Here is a 23,212-nt window from a genome sequence, read left to right as displayed (position 1 = left end):
CTGACATTTTGCTGCCCCCACCCACGCTTGCTGCTCCTGCCTTCCCTCCTCCTAGCCATCCATTGTCCAAGTTCATGTCCCTGCTCCCTTATGCGCCCTGTGTGGCCATTGTTCTGCCACTGGCCTTCCCGCCTTCTCTGAAAAGTTAGCTTGCTGCCCCCTCCACCTCCTCCCTATCCTCTGTTGTCTGAATCAATGGACTAGCCTCCTGCCATGCATGGTCTGATGTGCTGCCACTGCCCTCCATTTAGCATGATGTACCAGTCCACTCCTCCTGCCCTCCATTGTCCAATTCTGTGCCCCATCATTGACCTCCTGCTTAGCCTCTGTACTTAGATTACTGTCCCTATTCTCCTTCCCCTGCCCTCCGATTTCTGTGTGCATGACCCTGCTCCATCCTTTTTGCCCACCATGTTCCATGGATCTTCCACTCCTATCTACTTTGAGTGTTCTGTTGAGCTGCCACTCCCCTCCCACCTGCCTAGCATTGTCAGATGACTGTAACCTGCCCCTAACACCTCCACCCTGCCTGTCCACATTCCATGCCCCTATCCCGTTCCTCCTGTCCTCCACGGTCCATTTTACTGCCACACCCTTCTGCCCTCCCTGATCTGTTGCGCTGCAACTGCTCCTCCTGCCTGCCCTGCGTGGTCTGTTGTGAGGCTCCTTCCCCTGAACTCTTTTGTCTGTGCCGAAGTCCTGACCCTCCCTTCTATCCTCCATGGTCCTTTGTGCATGCCCCTGCACCCTCCTTCTTGCCCCTCATAGCCATTGTGCTGCCACTAACCCTCCCGCTTGCCATGCATGGTCTTCTGTGCTGCCACGACACCTCCCACCTTCCCTGTGTGGTCAGCTAGCTTCCCCTGACCCCCTCCCACCTTCCCTCCATGGTCTGTGTGTATGCCATTATAGTCCCACAGTTGCTCTACATGGTGTGTCTTGCTTCTAGTGCCCATACTGCCTGACCTCCATGGTCATCTTGCTGCTCCTGCCCTGCCCCCTTCCCCCAGCCCTCTGTTTCCATGTGCAGACCCCTATTCCCTCCCTCCTGTCTCGTCTGTTCCATTGTAATGCCCCTGATAAGTCCCTCCTGCCTTTATGGTCCGTTATGCTGCAACTTTATCTCCTGTCTGTCCATTATGGTCAGCTAGCTACCATTGCCTCTCTCTTCCCTCTGTTCTCTGTTGTCCATGTGCATGATCCTTCCCCCTCCCTATTACTTTCTATGGATTGTTGTGCTGCACCCCCGTCCTGCATGCCCTGTGTGGTGTATTGTTCTGCTGCAAACCCTGATGCCTGCCCTGTAGGGTCAGTTTGGTGCACCTCTCCATGTTCCTCCTGTCCTCTATTATCCGAGTCCATGTCCCTACCCCAATTCCTCCTACCTTTCATGATCCAATGTACCATACTTGCTAACATTTTGAGCTTGATAAGAGGGAGATTTTGAAAAAAAACTGGGGTATTGATTTTCCCCTTTGACTTATATTGAAAAAGAGGAGATTGTAGTCAGGAGACAGATCAAATAAAGCCTTGGGCATAAAAACATTGGATGTTTCCTGGCTGAATTGGGTCTGTTGTCATGTATGGTTATACTACCACTGCCTCTTCCTTCTGCCCAAAATGGTCTATTTATATTGCCGCAGCTTCTCTTGCCAGTCCTGTATTGTTGGTTTGTTGCCCCTGCCCCCCTTCCCACTGCCCTCCATAGTCTGTTGTGCTGCCACTGCCCTTCTTGCCTGCCCAGTGTGGTCAAATTGTTGCCTCTGCACCCTCCTACCTGCCTTCAATTTTCAGAGTCCATGCCCCTGGCCTCTGCCTCTCAACAGTATCCTAATGAACCCAAGGGTAGGTCGCTACCCCTGCCTCGTGCAGCGCCACCAGTGCCTCCGCCATCTTCCCCCAGTCTTTCACTGTTTTCTCCCCACTGATTCCCCTTCGTTTTTTTCCATCTTTGTCTGTCTCTGCTCACTGTTTTTTCTCCCCACAGATTCCCCTTCGTTTTTTGCCATCTTTGTCTGTCTCTGTTCACTGTTTTTTTCTCCCCACAGATTCCCCTTCGTTTTTTGCCATCTTTGTCTGTCTCTGTTCGCTGTTTTTTCTCCCCACAGATTCCCCTTCGTTTTTTGCCAGCTTTGTCTGTCTCTGTTCACTGTTTTTTCTCCCCACAGATTCCCCTTCGTTTTTTGCCATCTTTGTCTGTCTCTGTTCACTGTTTTTTTCTCCCCACAGATTCCCCTTCGTTTTTTGCCATCTTCGTCTGTCTCTGTTCACTGTTTTTTCTCCCCACAGATTCCCCTTCGTTTTTTTCCATCTTTGTCTGTCTCTGCTCACTGTTTTTCCTCCCCACAGATTCCCCTTCGTTTTTTTCCATCTTTGTCTGTCTCTGTTCACTGTTTTTTCTCCCCACAGATTCCCCTTCGTTTTTTGCCATCGTTGTCTGTCTCTGTTCACTGTTTTTTCTCCCCACAGTTTCCCCTTCGTTCTGTTTCGGTCCATCCCGCCACCCTTTTCCCGCCGTTTTTTGACCGCAAATCGGTCTTTTCCCCGCCTACCCTCCCGCCGCCCACCCCCCAGCTGACCCCTCCTCCCCCAGCTACCCCATAAATGGCGTCCGCTGCGAGGCCGCGCAGCGGGCGCGCCGCTGGCGCGCCAAAGTCCGCGCCTGGACCGCGCCCAGCGCCACAACCCCTGGCCCCCCCGAAGCGAGCCCACGGACCTTTCTCCTGCCGCAACTGCCGTTTCACCTGCCTACGAACACCCAACGCACCCAACAAGACCAACTCCCCCGGAAACAAACTCGAATGCATCCTGATCAACACCCGATCCGTCCACAGGCACGCCATCGAAATATGGAACCTCATCGACTCCACAACCCCGGACATCGCCTTCCTCAATGAGACCTGGATGAACCCCTCCTCGGCACCCGACACCGCCATAGCCATCCCCGACGGCTACAAAATCATCAGGAGAGACCGCACTAACCACACCGGAGGAGGCATCGCCATCGTTCACAAGAGCTCCATCCGCATAACGACCAGCACCGACAACACGCTCCCCGATGCCGAACACCTCCACTTCTCAATCCACAGTGACCCCAAGACCACCCTTAGAGGCACCCTCATCTACAGACCACCGGGACCTCGCACAAAATTCAGCGAAGACATCGCAGACTTCATCAGCCCACATGCACTCCCCTCCACCAACTACATACTCCTAGGGGACCTCAACTTCCACCTGGAGAACCACGCCGACAACAATACCTCGACCCTACTGGACAACCTCGCCAACCTCGGACTGAAACAGCTGGTCAACACCTCCACCCACTACGCCGGACACACACTCGACCCGATCTTCTCCTCCAGCAAACACATCTCCTTCAGCCACACCACCAAACTATCCTGGACGGACCACAGCTGTGTCCACTCCAGCTTCATAAAAACCGCCGTACACCACCACGCCCAACAACCACCAAGAAGACAATGGAACCGAGTCACCACCGAACAACTCACCACAGCCCTCTCCCAGAACCCACCCACCAGCACCGCAGACCCCAACGAAGCGGCCTCCAACCTCACGAACTGGATCTCAGACTGCGCCAACCTCCTGGCCCCCCTGAAGACCCAGGTACACAAAGACAACCACAAGAAAAACTCCTGGTTCACCCCCACCCTCAAGGACTCCAAAAAAGAATGTCGCACCCACGAAAAAACCTGGCGCCTCAATCAGACCGACGAGAACATGTCTGCTCTCAAGAACGCCACCCGCAAACACCACCAACTACTCCGCGCAGCAAGAAAATCATCCTTCAAAGACAGGCTCGAAAACAACGCCCACAATAGCAAGGAACTGTTCGGCATCGTCAGGGAACTCTCTAACCCGGATGCTGAAAACAACGCCATCCCCCCCTCTCAGGATCTCTGCGACTCCCTCGCGGCTTTCTTTCACCACAAGGTCACCGATATTTACAACAGCCTCTCCACATCCAACACGAACCCACCTCCGGAATCCGACACTGACAACACCACCATCCACACCTGGAACCCAACCACCACCGAGGAAACCACCCGCATCATGAACTCCATCCACTCAGGATCCCCATCCGACCCATGCCCGCACCACATTTTCAACAAAGCCAACAACATCATCGCACCCCACCTACGAGACGTCATCAACTCATCACTCACCACCGCCACCTTCCCCGAAAACTGGAAACACGCCGAACTCAACGCCCTCCTAAAGAAACCTACAGCAGACCCCACCGAACTCAAAAACTTCCGGCCCATCTCGCTCCTCCCATTCCCCGCCAAAGTGATTGAGAAGATCATCAATATTCAACTCACCACCGCCCTAGAATCCAATGACTCACTCGACCCCTTACAGTTCGGTTTCAGAGCTAACCACAGCACCGAGACTGCCCTCATCGCAGCCACAGACGACATCAGATCCCTGACAGACAAGGGAGAGACCGTGGCACTCATACTCCTTGACCTCTCCGCAGCCTTCGGCACGGTATGCCACCGTACTCTAATACGGCGCCTCAACAACGCCGGCATCCGAGGCAAGGCCCTGGAATGGATCACCTCTTTCCTCTCCGGAAGAACACAGAGAGTCTGACCCCCCCTTCAGATCTACAGCTACTGAAGTCATCTGCGGCGTCCCACAAGGATCCTCCCTCAGCACCACCCTCTTTAACATTTACATGACCCCCCTGACGAACATCGCACGCAAACACGGACTCAACATCATATCCTACGCCGACGACACTCAGCTCATCCTCTCCCTCACCAACAACCCCACCTCAGTAAGAACCAGACTACACGAAGGCATGAAGGAAGTAGCAGACTGGATGACAGACAGCCGACTTAAACTCAACACCGATAAGACGGAGGTCCTAATCCTCGGCCCTACTCCCACTGCCTGGGACGAATCCTGGTGGCCCCCCGCCCTGGGCAGCACTCCCCAACCCACCGACCACGCCCGCAACCTCGGCTTCATCCTGGACTCGTCCCTCTCCATGAACAGACAGGTCAACGCGGTGACATCTGCATGCTTCAACACCCTCCGCATGCTCCGCAAAATCTTCCGCTGGATCCCCACCGACACCAGGAAGACCGTCACCCATGCCCTCGTCACCAGCCGCATGGACTATGGGAACACTCTGTACGCCGGCATCACTACCAAGCTACAGAAGAAACTTCAACGAATCCAGAACGCAGCTGCACGACTCATCCTGAACATCCCCCGCCACCACCACATCTCCGGACACCTGAAGAAACTTCACTGGCTCCAAGTCAGCAAGAGGATCACCGTCAGGCTCCTCACCCACGCACACAAAGCCCTTCACAACCTCGGACCAAAACTCATCAACCACCGCCTCTCCTTCTACTGTCCTCCTCGCACCATGCGCTCGACAGGACAAGCCCTGGCAGCCGGGGGCAGGTCCTTCTCCTACCTGGCAGGGAAGACCTGGAACTCTCTTCCCAGCCACCTGCGCGCCACACAGGACCACCTCTCCTTCAGAAGGCAGCTCAAGACCTGGCTTTTTGAGCACTGACCCCCCCCCCCCCCCCCAGCGCCTTGAGACCCCAGCGGGTGAGTTGCGCGCTTTACAAATACAAATGATTTGATTTGATTTGATTAATGAACAACTAGATTGCTAACATTCTATATTTATTACAAAAGTGTGGAACACCTGACGTCATCTTTCAAATTACATATATGAGAGGGTCTTATTGCATCAAAATCATGATTAGTGCTATAAAAAACTAAAATAAGGACATATTTTCTGAGTTTTCAAATAGAGACAAAGCACTATAAAATATTTGTTATCTTTATGTTTTTTTATCCAGTTGACCACTTGATTAAATGTTGCACTCAAGGGAGATGATGTGGTGTTACTTCCAGAGCTGCAGACTTTGCAACTGGGAACCAGGTTGGAGTTTCTGCTTCAGCTCGACATTCTGTGATTCTGGTCAAATCACTTAATCTCCCCATATCTACAAGCAAAATGAAAGTGTTCTTGTGTGATGTAACCAATGCTCATGCAAAGCACTCCAATACCTGAAAAGTGCATGTTTCAGTCTGCATGTCGGAATTTTTAAAATGAATTAGAAGAGGATTTGAGAAGTAACTCAAAATGTGCCCTAATTTTTCTTTCTTCAGCACTAATCGTAATTTCTATGGCAAAATGAACCCCCTCGATGTGTTACCAGTTTATTCCAATCAAGATGGCTTCAGTTGTGCCATACTTTTGTCATAAGTAAGACAGTAAGCGCTCTAGTTGTTCTTAAGAACACTCTGGGACATTCTGTCATTGAGCTATACGTGGGCTACATCTGGATAATATTTCTGCTACATTTGGGCTCTTTTGTCTCTGGTGGCCATCTTGGGAGACTTATTTGTTATGAAATTTCCTCATTTCCTCATTTACTGCAGTCTCCTCAGAAGGCATTCAGATGTGTCACACATTTGCCATAAATTCTGAATGTTAGCATTCTAGTTGCTCATTAGATCACTGTAGTAAAGCTACTGCTCACCAGGGAAGTCTGCTACTGGTATTCAAAGTGCAGTTTTCAGTCTCCATGTCAGAATATTTTTATGAAATAGAAGAGGATTTGAGAAGTTAAATGTGCCCTAATTTTTCTTTCTGCAGCACTAATCATACTTTCTATGGCAAAATGAACCCCCTCATGTTGTTCCTTTTTAAATTAAATGTTTTAAGAGTTGCCACTTTATTCCAATTAAGATGGGTTCAGGTGTGCAATGCGTTTGTCATCAGTAGGACTGTTAGCGCTCTAGTTGTTCTTTAGTATTAAATGTTTTTTTATTGATGAACATAAAAGGACAAAATACAGTAGGACTTTACAGTCCAATGGCTGACCCGATGCTCATCAACAGGAAAGGTACAAGACTCCAGCCATCTCACAGGGAGACATTGTTATACACAGCAAGCCGCCTACAACCCAGAATGGGCCGGCCGCGTTATCAATACATTGTGACTTGAAAACATCCCCCATGTACGTCATCATGTGTGCCAGCTGGGGAGTATCTTAACCATCAGCCGCAATTACACAGTCTGAGTGCAACCATCCTCCCCTCCCGTACCTTCCCGTCGCCATGGCGCCCCGAAGTCCTCTTAGGGTACAGCGCACCCCAGGCACCTGAATTAGTCCAAAGTAGAAAAATCCCTCCCAAACAGTCCCCCCATACCCAAATCCCAATACTCCCTGTACCCCACCCCGTTACGCCCCTCCTCCCCACCACCCCCACCCGCCTCCCCTATTGTCCATGGTTCTCATCTACTCTCTCCGTTGGTCTCCTCCCGTCTTCATAGCGGGTTAGTCCCTCCCTCCTCGGGCTCGGCCTCCGTTAACCTCAACAGTCGGAGGTATCTCGGACAAGTTACTTCCGTGAACTCAGAAGCCAGTAAAGATAGAAATGGCTGCCATAGCTTGGCATAGCGCGCCCCCTCTCCTGCCCTAGACAGCGATAACTTTTCCATGCCCAAAACCATCCAAAGGCGGTGAAGCCATCCCTGGCGTGTGGGTATTTGGTTCGTCCGCCAGTGCGCAGCAATGTTCTGTACAGCTGACCCCAGTGCAATGGCTATCAGGCGACCCCTCCGGGATTTTAAGGGATAGGTCAGTGCATTAGGTAGCCCAAGGAGGATGTAGGCGGAAAAGCGTGGGATATCTGTGTCAAAATGTTCGTTTACTTCCGTCAAGATCTGGTCCCAGTACCCCTGCAGCAAAGGACACTCCCAGAGCACATGAACCAGTGTGCCAACTTGCCCACAACCACGCCAACAAAGGGGATCTCTGCTGCTGTCCATCTCATACAGACGTTCGGGAGTGTAGTACCAGTAGGTCGCTACCTTCGTTAGCGTATCTGTAAGTCCCATATGATAGGCTGAGTGACGTGCTCTATAGTACACCCCTCCTACTCTTTGTGTGTAAGGGATCTCCCCAGCTCTCGTTCCCATCGTGCCCTACCTGAGTGGTATTGGTGAGAAGTTGGCCTGGTATATGATGCTCACTAGTTCTAGTGATCACCTTGTACCATGCCAAGCAACCCTTATGGTGCAGGTTGTAAAGTCAACCTTATAGACAAGCTATCCTAGGGGTAGCATGGACTAAGCAGTCTTAGGCTAAACTCTGTAAAGGCATGTGAAGCAAGCTGTTTTACCATACACAATCCCCTTGAATACCAAATGAAAGGACACCACACAGATATATATTGAAAATATATATATATTTATTTCTCAAAAGATACCCTATACTCTTTATGAGCACAGAAGCACAAGCGTTAAAACAAAACACAGTTTAAATACACAAAAGTTGCACGAATATGGATGAGCCCTAGGGGCCACCTAAACCATATACTAAAATAGTGGTATAAGGACCACTATGAAGAAAGTGAAGAGGCCTAGGGCCTGGGGAATCGCTGGAGCTGTTCGGGACTAACAGTGATGAAGTCGGGAAAGGCCCGCGGGACTCGGGTGCAGTGCGGAAAGTGCACGCAATACCAATGCAATGTCAATGGTGCGTAAAAGTTACAAAGTTAGTTATTAAGGAACCTTCCGAGTGACCTAGAAAGCTGAAACTTTAGACACAGGCCCTAGAGGTGTGTACCAGTGTGGGAACACCGGCGGAGCTGAGTTACCTCACCCACAGGAAGCGGGTGCATAGGGTCGAAGTAGTGTCGGGTTTCGTCACGCAGGTCGATGGTGCTTGGAGCTGAAGATGCTGCAGGCGGCTCGATGTGAAGAGTTCCGGTGGATCCAAGGGTGGATCTGAAGAGGTGAAGACCTGAAAGCAGAGGGGACAATGTTCAAAGTCACTAGCCAGTGACTACCGTGGAACCAGAGTGGAACCAGGCGATGTCGGGTGCAAACAGGCGTCGAGGTGTAGCTTCTCTCTGCAGCCACGTGGACACGAGGGGTCGAAGACGTCCAGGAGTCGGTCACGAGCTGTCCCACGCAGGCTTCTCGCTGTTGGCGGTGTCGGCAACCGGATGGAAGCAAACAGGCCTTGGCTAAGGCAAGCCACGCAGGAATCAAAAAAGGCTTGTTACTCGGACCAGCAAGGTCAGAGCGGATGCTCCTTTTTACAGGAGCAAGGGCAAGTCTGGAGCAACCAGACCTGCAGTGAAAGTTGAAGGTTTCGTCGCCAAGATGGCCGCTAGCCACGTGGCAAGTGGCCGGGATGGCGCGTCGAGTGGCACGGTGCAAAAGGGCCCCACGCAGATAGTGGATATGCTTGGGGGCTGATCTTTGGTGTAAGGGCTGCTCGAGGTTAGGGCTTCTCAAAGCCCAAAGCACAGCGTCGAGGGTGCCTCTGATGCTGCGCAGTCAGCGTTTCAAGGGTCTTCCAAGATGTCCGGTCCCACGTCTCTCGGTGCCTCCACGGGTCCCTTCTTCGCAGGGACTGTGGATCGGGCGGTGAGAAGTCTGAGAGTCTGGGTCTTGTCAGGCTCTGGGCTCGGGCTCCGGCGGGAGGCGGCGGCAAAGCAGACATCGAGTTGCTGGTTGGTGCCTGTGTTCACAGGGTGGTCACTCCTTGGCCACAAGGGAGATTCTCTTCCGTCTTCTGAGCAGCAGAATGTCGAAGTCCAGTCTTCTTCTGTATTTCAAGTTGATTCAGGATGATCTGAAGTCTCAGGACACAGCTCCCACTCTTATTCGAATCTGGGGGGCCGGATCACCTACTAGGTCCCTCCTCTGGGTGGAACCAGGAAGGGGGGTGGTTACACCCCCTTTCCTTTGTCCAGTTTCGCGCCAGGACTGGGGCAGGAAAGCCCCAGCACCGGTTTGAACTGGCCTATGCACAGGGACACCTTGTGTGCCCCAGGCATGTCTGATTCTATTCAGCCCTGTCCTACCCAATACACAAAATCCTGTCTGGGGTGGTGCTAGCACCTCCCAAGGCAGGAAACCCTTTGTCTAAGCTGCCCTCGCTGGAAGGACTCCCAGCAGCAGGAGGTCAGACTTGTGTCTGCGGTGGCAGCATCCATCTTGTGATTCTGAGGCTCTGTTTAACTTTAACCGGGGTTCAGGTTAGGTACATGTCGTGTCCCTCTAGAAGGGTGGAATGCTACCCCCGTCGCCAGAACTGGCGAGGGGGTAGTATTCCAATTCGTATGACACCTTACTCGACATATTTTGATAAAGCCAAACCTAAGATAGCATTTAACCGCGAGGATTATAATGCACTTAAGAGTATATGGTATGGCAGTATCATGAAACAGCTAAAGGACATGGTTCTGAAAGCTGCAGACAGGCTCAGCTCATGCCAGAGCACTATCTCACATATTTCCAAGCACTCTGCCTCCAGGATTGAGGAGGCCTTCCCTAGGAGTGGCTGATAGGAACATATGTGTCCATTTTAGGTTAGGTATAGGCATACTACACCTAAGTAAGGGGTGGTTACACCGACTTACCCCAGCTGAGTGATCAGCCAGTTGTGTCAAATATGGAGGCCAGGCCAGGGGTGGCACAATACATGCTGCAGCCCCTGGTAGGCCTTGGACGCACCTATGCCCTGGGTACCTGGGTACACTGTTACAGGGGCCAATAAGGTGAACCAGTTCCAATGTCGGTATGCACCTAAAGTACATGGGTAACAATTTAGAGAGAGAACAGCAGGCTGTGGGTCTGATTAGCAGGCCCACAGCCACATTAAGTCATAAACCAGTGAAGCAAAAAGCAAAAATTTGGGGTGACCATAGGATAGCAGACCCTACTCTCCTACAGTATGTGTATCTGTATTTGTGCAGGAGCATTCTATAGGGGTCTGAGATCAGTTGCTTATCCATGGAGCGGGTGATCAGCCACCGCTCGAAGGCCGTCAGGCGCCTATCTGCCAAGGAGCGCACTTCGGTGTTGAGCGCCCAATGCCGGACCTGCAAATAACGGAGCCTCTCGGATTCCGGGAGACCAAATTCCTGACGGAACTGAGGGAAGGGAATCGCACCTTCTGGGCCATAAATATGAAGGAGGGCGCGACATCCGGCAGGCTTCCAGCGTGCAAAAGCTTTCCCATCCATTCCTGGTTGAAAGTTCTGGTTCCCGATGATGGGGGTGAGGGGCGATGGGCTGGTAGTGAGTTCTTAACTAACCCCGACACGGTCCCAGATTTCTAGCGGTACTCGTGTGATAGCGGACACGTAGAGATTAGGGGGTCTATGTTCTCGACGCATAAAGGGGATCTCCTGTAGGGTCTGTCCGGCGACCGCCTGGTCTTGAAAAAGCCAGTGTTTCCCGGATTCCCACCGAACCCATTCCGCTAGGAAGCGCAGCTGAGTAACTTGAAAGTAAGTCGCAAGGTCCGGGATCCCTATCCCGCCTTGTTCAGGTGCTAGCATAGCTATCCGCAGCTTCAGGCGTGGCTTCCTCCCATTCCATATAAACCGCGTCAATTCCGACTGGATCAGTTTTATCCATCCTCGCGGGGGAGCAAGGGGGATTGTGCGGAAGAGGTATAATATTTGGGGGAGAATCGTCATCTTGACCGCTGCGACTCTGCCCAGCCAAGATATAGGGTGGTACTTCCACTGCCCAAGCTCTCGCCTAATTTTCCGCCGCAATTGTGCGTAGTTAATCTCTACGGAGGTCTGTAAGGAGGGCGCCAGTTGTATCCCCAGATAAGGGACCGACTCTGATGCCCACTGTATGGGAAACGCCGCCTGCAGGTGGGTGCGAGTGTCCGCCTCTAGTGACAGGTCGAGGGCCACTGAATTAGTCATATTGACTTTGAAGCCCGAGACCCGGCTAAACTGTGTGAGGTCAGTAATACATGCTGGAAGGGAGCTACGAGGTTTTGACAGTGATATCAGCACATCGTCGGCATACAAGCTTATGGTGTGGGTGTCGCCCCCAAACTTGATCCCCTGCACCTCCGGGTCTGATCAGAGTAGTTTCGCGAGAGGCTCAATATAAAGGGCAAACAACAGGGGTGACAGCGGGCAACCCGTCTGGTTCCTCGCTCGATCTTGAACCTGGGCGACGTGCAGCCATTTACCCGAACCATAGCAGAGGGAAACTTATAGCAATTCAACACCCTGGTTCGGAATTTGGGTCCCATGCCTGCCTTCAGTAACACCTTTTCTAAGTAGGGCCAGTGTACCCTATCAAATGCCTTCTCGGCATCTATGGCCAGCATCATGTACTCACCCTCCGTGCGGGCAGCCTTTTTGAGCAGATGAAAGGCCCTTTTGGTGTTGTCAGCGGTCTGCCGGTCTGGGATGAATCCCGGTGTAAAGCTTGAGATCTACGTCTAGGAGGAAGATGGGTCTGTAAGCTCCACATTCCGCGGGGTCTTTGCCCGGTTTGGGTATCACAGCGATGGAAGCCTCCAATAGGTCTCTCGGGATCGCACCTTCCTCCGCAAACGAGGTGGAAAGTCGGGCAAGTATTGGGGCTATCTGGACACAGAATGTTTTATAGAAGCTCGCCGGGAAGCCATCCGGGCCAGGAGCCTTACCCAATTTGAGTCGTGAAATGGCCGCAATCACTTCCTCCGGGTGGATGTCCCTCTCCAAGCCCTCAGTCTTGCGTCAACGCAGGTAGGGGGATGGCTGCTAGAAAGTCTGCCTCGGCCTCCGGGTCTGGTGGGTCAGCCGCGTATAGGTCCTCATAGTAGGAGCTGAAGGCCTCCGCTATAGTGCTATCTCCTGTCACTGTTATGCCATCCAACCCTCTCAATTCCCTTACCTCCCGCTTCCGCGTGACCTCGCGTAACTTATGCACCAGTAGGCGCCCGCATTGGTCCCCACCCGTATAGTATGCGTGACGCAGCCGCAAGGCGGCGTATTCAGCCCTGTCTAGGTCTAAGGCTGCAAGCTGCTGGCGGGCCGATCTCAGTTGCCGCCATATTCTCGGGGCCCCCGTCCTTCTATGTATTTGTTCAAGCTCCCTGGTCCGTCATGTGAGCTCGTCTCTTTTGACTTGACATTCCGCGTTCTCTGCTGTCGAGACAGAAATAAACTCCCCCCTAAGGACAGCCTTCAGTGCGGCCCACTGTGTGGCCAAGGTGGTGTCAGTGTTACTGTTGTGTGTAAGATAGTCTGTTATTACACTTTGGATTTTGGCGGTCACCCCTTTCCTCTGCAGTAACGATTCTCGGAGGCGCCAGACTCTACGAGAAAGTTGCTCCGCGGGCACGGAGAGGCTGACTGTGACCGGCGCGTGATCGGAAATGGAAGCTATACCTATGTCAACGCTAGAGACAAGTGCTTGGGTAGCTGTGGAGGCGAGCAAATAGTCTAGTCGCGCGTAATTTTTATGGGCAGCTGAAAAATATGTGTAATCCTGCTCCCCAGGGTGAAACGAGCGCCATAGGTCCACCAAACCCAGATCCCTCACTCGGGTCAAGCCCACATCCGAGAGCGCTCCCACCTGTGTGGTGCGTTGACAGGACCTGTCCAGTGTGTTGTCAAAAACTAAATTCAGGTCCCCACCCAACAAGAGGTGACGGTCTGTCGTGTCAGTGATGTCGGTAAGTGCTCTGTGTAGGAATTTTTCTTGCCCTTCATTGGGCCCGTAAATCATTCCAATCGTATAAGTCACATCCTTCACTGCAAACCTATATACCAACAGGCGGCCTTGAATTTCTGCGGTCTTACCCAGTACCTTCCCTCTAAACTTTTGTGCCACCAGGATTGCCACCCCCGCCATTTTGTCAGGGCCTGAGGAGAAAAATTGAAGGGGGAATCTGCTGGATCTAAGCCGATGACAATCCCTGCCTAAAAGGTGTGTCTCCTGTAGGAGGCAAATGTCCTCTTGGGACTGTTCCAACTGCAGCAGGGTCGCTTTGCGCTTGACGGGGTTGTTCAATCCGCTCACATTTAAAGTGAGAATAGTTATCTCACCCGTCGGCATCTAGCCAAACTTGTTCGTGACCCCGCTGTGATAACCACCCTGTAAGTTCTTTTCAAGACATTTAAGACCCCAGTCCCCCGGCTGAGCCTCGAACCCCGGAGGAAGGACCAACCTTCCCATCCAATGAACCATTGACCAAACCTTCAACCCCAACCCCTCCCCACCCCTCCCCCCCACCCCCTCAAACTAATGTAGTCCTTCACCCTGAGATGAAAAGGGAAAAAAGCCCCCAGCATGGGGTAGTCTTACTTATTTGTCCGGGAGCACTCTCCCGCCAACAGCCGCTCGGATTGAACGGGTAGATCTGCCAATAGTTCTTCGTGGGTCCTCATCTTGTGGGGTCGGCACCCCCATCAACTGCTACTGCCTCCACCGCCGCTCGTTGACCGGCTGCCATTTCCGTCACTGGAGGTTTCTTCACTCTCTTCCGCCGCCGCTGCTGGCGCCATTGGGGCCTCCGCTCTTCCGTCTCCAATGTGGCTCTCCGGGCCTCGTCCTCCTCTTCTGGTTGTTCAATGCCCAATAGACGGCAGTCTTCTGAGAGCGATCGAAGTTGGTACTGTTTGTCCTCTAGCCGAAAGACCAGACGGAAGGGGTGTCCCCAGCTGTATGGGATGTTCTTCATCTGTAGGTAGGTCGAGACTGGTTTGATGAGACGGCACTTGTGTAGCGGGAGAGCTGCCAAATCTTGGAACAGCAGCGGTGACGTGCCCTGGAATGAGATCGGGTGCTTCTGTCGCGGTGACGTGCCCTGGAATGAGATCGGGTGCTTCTGTCGTGCCTTTTGTAGTATCTCCTCTTTCGTGTGGAAATCCTGGACACAGACCAAAATGTCCGGAGGGGCCGCCGCCGACGCCCGAGGAGGTCCCGTTCTGTGCGCCCTGTCAAGATGGAGCGTCGAGTCCAGCGGCCTCCCCAGCACATGGTTGAAAAGCTCTCTGCAATAGCGGAACGTGTCCTGAGTGGCGTCGGACATGGCAACATTCCGAATACGTATGTTGTGGCGCCTTGAACGATTCTCCAGGTCCTCCATGTGAAGTTGGAGATCTACCTGCTGGTCATGCAGACAAATGACTTCCTGCTGCAGGGCCGCCAGTTCGGTATCTTTATTGTCACTTTTGGTCTCGAGATCTGCCACCCGTTCTCCTATGCCATCCATCTCCCGCCGGACTTCTTTAATTTCGTTGGCAAATTCTGCCTTGAAGGTTTGAATGTCATCCCGCAGGGATGTGAAAAGGGTTTCCAGAAATGCCTTTGTGATGGGCTCCGCTCCGCTGCCTGTGCACTGCTCCATTTTCTTGGGCGCTGAAGCCGCAGTGTCTTTCTGTGGGGGGGTTTGCGTTTTCGTGAAAAGTTCTTTGACCGTTTTGCCGCGGGAGCCCCTGCCTGCCGACATTCCGTGACCCCGATATTTGATCTGCCCGGCGGCTCAGTGCCCCCGCTCTGCAGCCTTGGAAGTGCTTCCCACTGCGCCCGCAGGGTGACTCTGATTCTCCGCTGCGTCCGCGCCCCTCTTTCGCCAATTCTGGCGCGTTCGCCTCTCTCCGTCTTAGCAGCACTCACTTGTTGTAGTCTCACGCCGTCCCGTGCAGGCTCCAGGCCAGTCGGACTCTTGCACTCAACCCCTGGGGGGGCACACTTTCCACCCGGCTCCTCTAACGCCGCCGCAAACTGCCCCCGTGGCGTCCTCCTCACCTGCACTGGCTCTCAGGCCGGTGGACTTCCGACTCCGGCCTCACCGAAGCCGTGACCTTAGATGTCAGGCAAAGTCACCCAATGGCGCCTTGCCGCGCTGGGACACTCCTCAAGGCCTCGCCGACTTTGCCCGTCAGATGTGACCAAGGCCTCATGCGTCACCCCCGATCCGCCTCAGCTCTCCTGAGCAGGCCCGTCTGTGAAGGGCGCTCACTTCGCCGTTGAAGCACTTCTCTGCCCCAAGCTCAGGCCGCCTCTCACCGGCCGTGTCACAGGCCGCCTCCGCCGCACCACCGGCCGTTACTCCGGCTCCCTGGACTCCCCTCGCGGCACCGCGGCTCCGCCGCTCCTCCGGGCCTCCTATGCCCCGGGACTTCGCTGCGCTCTCCTCCCACTGCGCCCGCTGCGCCGGTGCAGCACACAACCGGACTCACCCGGGGCACACAGGCAGCAGCCCTGCACACTCAGCGCCCGGGGCCTCGGGATCCACAGCGCGGCCTCTCCTCACTTGCTCGGGGTCGGGCCTCGCTTCTGGATCGGTGGGGGATGGGCGCCTCGCAGCACTCGAGCGCCAGGCAGCCGGGCGAATGCGATTCCCCTCGCTTGGCATGATCTCGGGCCCCGTTCCACTCTGTCCACAGTCCAGGCAGCCCACGGGTCCAGCACAGAGGACTCCGGAGCGCCAGAACCGGTGCTGAGAAAATCACACCCATAAAGAGATTCACTCACCCAAACAACTATTTCCACATAAAGTCTTAACCTCATATACCTAGTAAATCAACTATTTACACATTTTTGGATAGTTGCACACCTCCCACCCAACCACACACACATTCATTCACTATTACATATAAATTCTCACTTCACTAATAATAACTAATATACACTTTAACATAGCTAGTAACCAACTTATGTAGTACTTTACACATCAAGAAATAGTGATATAGTTATTGACAAATTTTAATCATTATCGCATATATTTAATGAGACACCTTAAATTAATCACTTAGATAGTCATTCACTCTGCTAATAAATTCTCCATTCAGACACTTATACATCAATTCAGCCTTCAAGGCAGATTGCTATATATCTATCTCTATATATATATATATATATATAATTACATATTTAAATATCGAACCAAAAGTCATTCACTGGATGATGTCATCAGAGATGTCAGCAGTGATGTAATTTGAGATGTCATCAGTGATGACATCAGTGATGTCACTGACCATGTCATGAATGATGTAATATGTGACATCATCAGTAGTAGATTGCGGGCGTGTGAGTTATAGTTAGTACAACTAACTATAACGTGGGAATTTCAATGGTTTTGTACGAGTGAAATGTCCAACTAACTATAACACCGCTGAAACCTGTGGTTTTTTCAGTGAATTTCTGAGGTTTTTTAAATGCTAATTCCTAACTATAACATGTCTGAAACGTATGGTTTTTTCAGTGAATATATATATATATATATATATATATATATATATATATATATATATATATATATATATATATATATATATATATATATATATATATATGTATTAATGTCTTACCCTCCTTTCAGACATGGGGGAGTGGTAAAATGCCATTACAGAAGTTGGTCTTTTCGTAAATTAGATTAGTTATTTTTCATTTTAATGGTTGTAAATGTCATCTATTTTTGTTAAAAGTTGTTTAATTACTTTTTTTCATAATTAAAATTGTATTTTCACTCAATGGCAGGCTTTTTATTGTGATAACAAAAGAGAATAGGAACATATGTAGAAGTTTGTCTTCTATTTTTTGAAAGTCATTTTTAGTGTCTCTATTGCTGTAATTTCTGTTTTAGATATATGACAAGACAGTGACTTATTCAAATGTCCTCTATATTCCCCCTGATGATGCAAGTGGGATTATAATAAGCAGCAGCCTGAGGTTCAACTTCTCATGTACATATAACTTGACAATGCAGACCAGCCTACTCGCGACGCTACATCCTCTTCTTATGTAAGTACCCATAGGAAGTGCTGAATGCAGAAAGGAACGATTTCCACCAATCCACCAATACATCCATGAATATTGTCGATCTCATGCTTTTTGTTAAATACTTTTACTCTGAGTTTCTTTTTTGCCCTTACTTTCTCTTTCTGCTTTGTTCTGTTTTGTTTTGTTCCATTATGTTTATATGAAGCATTTTCTACAGGCACTGTGTAATATGTGGAATGGCAAGAGAGGGTCATCCCAGGAGTCTACGAACATTAGTTTTTCAAGACTGGTAGCCAATATTGCTTCTACTCAAAAATAAAAAATAAAATACAAAGGAAAATTACTGTGGTTGGTCAGTCTTAAAAGAGACAATAATAATGCATGGTCAGCATGACTCAAAAGTGAATAGAAGAAAATACAGCCTTTTTATTCAACAGATGCCTATGAAAATGCTTTGAGTTGTGGAGGTAGGTACAATGGTGAGGAATCCACAGGTAGAGTATCCACTAGGAAAATTGGTACCGCAGGGAAGTTACTTTTTATTATTATTGATACTTTTACCACAGATTGCTCCCATTCTCAATAGATACTTAGCAGCACCCTCTCCTAGGCGGTAGGTCTCGAAGAGTAGTAAGGCAAGGAAATCCTGGTTCATTTAACAATCGAAATGGCAATCCATTCACACTGTGCGATCCAAGCTGTAATGCTTTGTAAATATGTATGTGAAGGGAAGATCTGGTCACCATGCAACATATATCTGAAATGGGCTCTCATGTGGGCAGTGCTAGGGTATAAGTCTTTGCTCTATTGGAATGAGCCTGAATTCCTTCTGGTGGATCCTTTTTTATAGCAATGCAGAGGACAATCCTTTGTGGTGCACTCCTCTTCCGGAAAGTCTTGCTCTTCTTGCCCACATAACCATCAAATATCTGATCTTCAAAGCAAATGAAACAGTATTTGTAAAGTGCTGATAATCACCCGGTGTGAGGGGGTATCTAGGTGTTGATGTGTCATGGGTCTTTGTCGAAGAGCTAGGTCTTAAGTCCCTTTCTGAAGTCCGATAGTGAAGGTGCATTTCGGAGTAGTAGGGGGAAGTCGTTCCAGTACTCGGTGGCAAGGTAGGAGAAGGAATGTGGCTTTTGTGGATGCTGGGGATGTGGATAAGAGCGGGAGAGGCAGAGGGAAGTTGTCTGGAGGGTTTGCGAAAGCTCAGGATATGGTTGAAAAAAGCAGGTTCTTGGTTTGGGAGGGCTTTGAATGCATGGTGATAACATTTCGAAAAGACATCTCTTCTGGACAGGGAGCCAGTGGAGGATACTGAGTTGGGGGTGATGCTGGTCCATTTGGTAAGGTTGAGGATGAGTTTGGCTGCTGTGTTCTGTTTGGTTTTGAGTCATTTGAGAAGCTGTGTGGAAGGTCTAGTGTTGACATATTTCTGTAGTTGAGCCGGCTGCCTTGCATGACTGTTTTCCTGGTGTTGATGGGGATCCATCTGAAGATCTTATGAAGGATGTGGAAGCAGGAGGAGGATACTGAGTAGACCTGGTGCTGCATTGAGAGTTTTCCATTCAGGATGATCCAGAGGTTGCCAGCTAGGTTGATCCAGGTGGGTGTGGATACGAGTTTGGTGGGCCACCAGGTGTCACCTCACAGTGAGGTGTTCCTCCCGAACATACGCACCTCCGCCTTGTCCAAGTTCAGCTTTAGTCAGTTGGCCTTCATCCAGTATGCGACGTTTGTTATTGCGTTACTGAACTTGGTTCTGGTGGTTGCTGGGTGTTCCGTGAGCAAGAGAATTAATTGGGTGTGGTTTAAATAGGAGATGTTGTTGAGTTTGTGGCTGTGTACTATGTCGGCCAGTGGGGTCATGTCAGTTTTGAACAGAGTTGGGCTGAGGGAGGCGCTTTGGAGGACACCGCAGAGAATCCTCTTGGGCTCGGAGGTGTAGGGCGCTAGGTGGATTCTCTGAGTGGGTATGGTGGGAAAGGAGGTAATCTTTTTGAGGGCATCTCCCTGGGCGCTGATGTGCTGGAGTCTTCTGATGAGGGTGTGATGGGAGACAGTGTTGAAAGCTGCTGATAGGTTGAGGAGGATCAGGGCAGCTGTTTCTCCTCAGTCAAGGAGGGTTCTGCTGTCATCGGTTGCAGTGATGAGGGTAATGTAATGTAATGTATGTGTCTTGTAAAGCGCACTGCTGCCCTGAGGCGTCGTGGCGCGTTAGACCGCTGGGGAACCCGTCCTGGCTATCCCTGTGAGATGGTCCCTACTGGGTATCTCCAAGGTGAAACCAGGCATCCCCGGCGAATGTGGGGGGCCATTGTAGAGATGAGGCAAGCTAATGCCCAGAGTTGCCGAGTCTGATCCCTGGTTAGAGTAGGCACCGAGGCGAGAATTATCGAGTCCGCTGACCCTGGTCCACGACCCTGCCGCGTCGGGAATTGAACCCTGGTCCCGGGCCATTCTCTGCTTCCGGGTCTGCCGCCTCTAACCAGTGAGCCACTCCACTCCACAGGGTGGTCTTGGTACGATGGTTGGGGCAAAAACCAGATTGAGAGGTTGTTTCCTTCCAGAAATTGGGTGAGCTGGTGGTTGATAGCTTTCATGGAAACCAGATAGGGCGGTACTTCTTTAGGTTTCTGGGGTCAGTGGAAGGCTATTTGATGAGGGGTTTCACCTCTGCGTGTTTCCATGCGTTGGGGATTTGGACGTGGAGATGGATGCACTGAGGATGCATGTCAGTGTGTAGCTGATTTCTTCGTGCGCCAGGTTGAAGACGTGGTGGCGCAGCAGTCTGTGGGAGCTGTGGAGTGAGTGGAGGTCATGATGGCTCTGGTGTTCTGTTGCGCAAGTGACTTCCATGCAGTGAGTAGGTGAAGGTCGGAGATGCTGGTTGGTGTCAGGGAGTGGTCAAAGTCTGTGGGTTGTGCGGTTGAAGTTGCAGTAAATGTGGGTTATTTTACTGTGAAGGTGGTCTGCTCGGGTCCTGCATAGAGCTTAGGATGGAAGGATCATGTTCTCGGTGCCTGAATGGCATGAGAACTCTCTTATGATGCTGAAGAGTTCCTTGATGAGGTTGGCACTTGCTTCAATTCTGATTGGTTTCTTTGAGGTGATGGTTGTATTTGCTGAGGGGTGTTCTGAAGTTGGCAAGGTCAGTGGGGTTCCTGGTGGATCAACATCGTCTTTCTAATTCTTGCATTCCTGTTTGGACCACCGAGTTTAAGGGTGAACCAGCTGGCATGTTTGCTGGATATGCTGGTGTTGACTGGTTTTGTGGGGGTGACTGTGTCTGCCCAGTTGAAGATCCAGTTGGAGAAGTTTAGGACACCCACCTCCAGGTTGCTGATGGTGAGAGGCCTGGTGGTGTTGAGGGCAGTAGTATACTGGATCTTAGTGACTTTGTTCCATCTGTGGTGGGGGTAGTCAGGGGGTTGGTGGAGGAGCCCGGGGCACCCGCGATGTTGAAGTGGACTTTGCTGTAGTCGATTCACTTTACCTCGGAGATGTGGCTGATCTTGACTCTGTAGCGGGCTGTGAAGATGGGGGTCCAGTGAGTGTCCCGAAATGTTTGTGGGGTTAGTGATCAGCTGTATGTGTCTGATATTTCACATGCTCTACTGGAGATTGGTGGAAGTGGTGTCTGTTGGGCTGTCAAGGTGGAGTAGAGGTCTCCAAGAAGGATGTAGTACTTGGATTTGGTTTCTGGAGGGGAGATAAATTCAGAGATGGTTTTGCAGAAGCCAGGGTGGGGGCCCGAGGGTGTGTAGGAGATGGTTTCTGTGATGGTTATCTGTGGGACAGTTCAGATAAAGAAGGTAAGCTGTTCCTTGATTGGTGTGATGTCATCTTTGGTGGTCAAGCATCGGAGGGTTTTCTTGTGGATGATGGCAATGCCTCATTCATGCTTGTTGGTGGGGTCACTGTGTGTCATTTTTTAGCCCCGGAGCTTCATCCTGTCCATTTTAGAAACTGACCACCCCACAAAGATAAGCTGGTGTAACCTCTTGTCCTTTTTTGACGGATGAGGTGGATAAAAAATGTGGATTGTGTGATGGACTGCCTAATATTGAGTAGCCACTTTAGTGCTGAGAACCAGATTGTCCAAGGGACAACAAGTAACACGCGTAATGATGCACAATGACACACTGGGTTTATGTGACAGCTACACACTTTTCAGAAAGTGTCTGCTGTGTAAGAGTTCATATAGAGTCTCTATCAGAAATGTCAGAGCCAAATTAGCGTCCCTTTGGGGCAGAATACATGGTGAAAGTTTAAATGTTAAATGTAGGCTCTTACATAATCTCCCAACAATCTGGATTTCAACAGAGAATGATGGTGGGGTGCATGGCCCACGGAAAAAAACACCCCAGAACCTCCAAAATGTGGACCTTCAAAGAATCAACCCTTTTATTTGCACACCAAGCAACACTTGTCCATTGTCTTGCATTACCTAACTTTATGGAGGGGCGACAAACAAAATTAATAAAATCAACCATCTCCAATATCACTTGAAATGAGCTCAGCAGTCCCTGATCAATCTCCATGGATGGAGGTGGAGGCGCTGCATGTTGGTGACTTGCCCCTCTGTATGAGAGAACAAGCTGACTCTGAAATGCAGGTAGAGCTGGGGATGCAAGAAGAGTTTCAGAAGGACTGCATCCACATCCTCTTTTGTCAGCCCGAAGTAATCAGAATACCTTGAAACCTGCCCTGCAGCAGCTTCCTCAATATTCAAGGACTCAATGGTTTGAGGGGAAATACATTATGAAGTGGAAAAATCCTCGTCAAATGTAACATATTCCTCAAGATTGCCTGCAATGGTAACTAGAGGGCATAGCACTGTGGAGAAATAAGATGTCCTGAACCACCTCCTGATGTATATGTCACTCATGGTTGGCAAGATGACATAGACTTAGGCTGTCACCTCCTATGTTCAGGGAGCCTGCCATATAGTTTGCAAGCAGCCAGTTGCATCCACCTTCACTCAGGCCCAGAGATGCAAAGCCTCCATACAGGTAAGATAGGAACCCACGTCTCCATGTTTATTTAAATAAAAATGTGTGCTTTTATGGTCTCTAGGGAGAACTGAACCAAGCGATGTGAAGGGAGGGCAACCTTTAATCTCCAGGTGCGCACTCCACCCTAATATGGAGGCATTCATCACTACTATGGCAAGTGCTAGCGGTGGGCAGGTTCTCCCCCACCAAACACTAGACATGATCTGAAACAGTATCTGGAGAGACCATTTTGGTGTTCGTCAGAGGGACTCATGTTGGAACAACTACAGACAAAAGCACCACTGGAAAGCTCTGATGGGCCAGCATGCTTGGGTGACCAGTAGGAAGCTAGCAGGTCTAGAAGATAAAAAACAATATGGGATGGAACATAAGGTCCTTCCAAAACATTGCAATCATATCCAAAATGCCTCTTATCTTACAGGAACATAAAATACTATGAACAGCAGTGTTGAGACGACTGTAGGTGCAACTTGGGAAGGTTGATAGAACAGCCCAAGTCGAACAGCAGAGATACATTAGTCTTCAGATGGTCTGACATCAATTGCAGCATGCCCACCATGAGCAGCCAATCACCCAGGTTACTGGAAACTGAGTGCAGATGTACCATCACCATCTACTTGGTGAAGACCTTGGGGCCGTTATCAGT

General features: G+C 50.6%; 1 protein-coding gene across 2 annotated transcripts in view; it reads left to right on the top strand.

The window, feature by feature from the left end:
* The window catches only part of LOC144828316 (uromodulin-like), a 597,246-nt gene that overhangs the window by 421,468 nt on the left and 152,566 nt on the right, over nucleotides 1–23,212 (top strand). For both annotated transcript variants that reach the window (XM_078686406.1, XM_078686405.1), the window contains exon 7: nucleotides 17,412–17,569. In XM_078686406.1, the coding sequence (XP_078542532.1) occupies nucleotides 17,412–17,569 (158 nt within the window). The remainder of the gene's footprint in view (nucleotides 1–17,411; nucleotides 17,570–23,212) is intronic.

The sequence above is a fragment of the Lissotriton helveticus genome, chromosome 4_1 (assembly GCF_964261635.1).
Source record: "Lissotriton helveticus chromosome 4_1, aLisHel1.1, whole genome shotgun sequence".
Lineage (NCBI taxonomy): Eukaryota > Metazoa > Chordata > Amphibia > Caudata > Salamandridae > Lissotriton > Lissotriton helveticus.
Note: the sequence above shows the minus strand (reverse complement) of the source record. Positions and strands in the feature narration are given on the sequence as shown.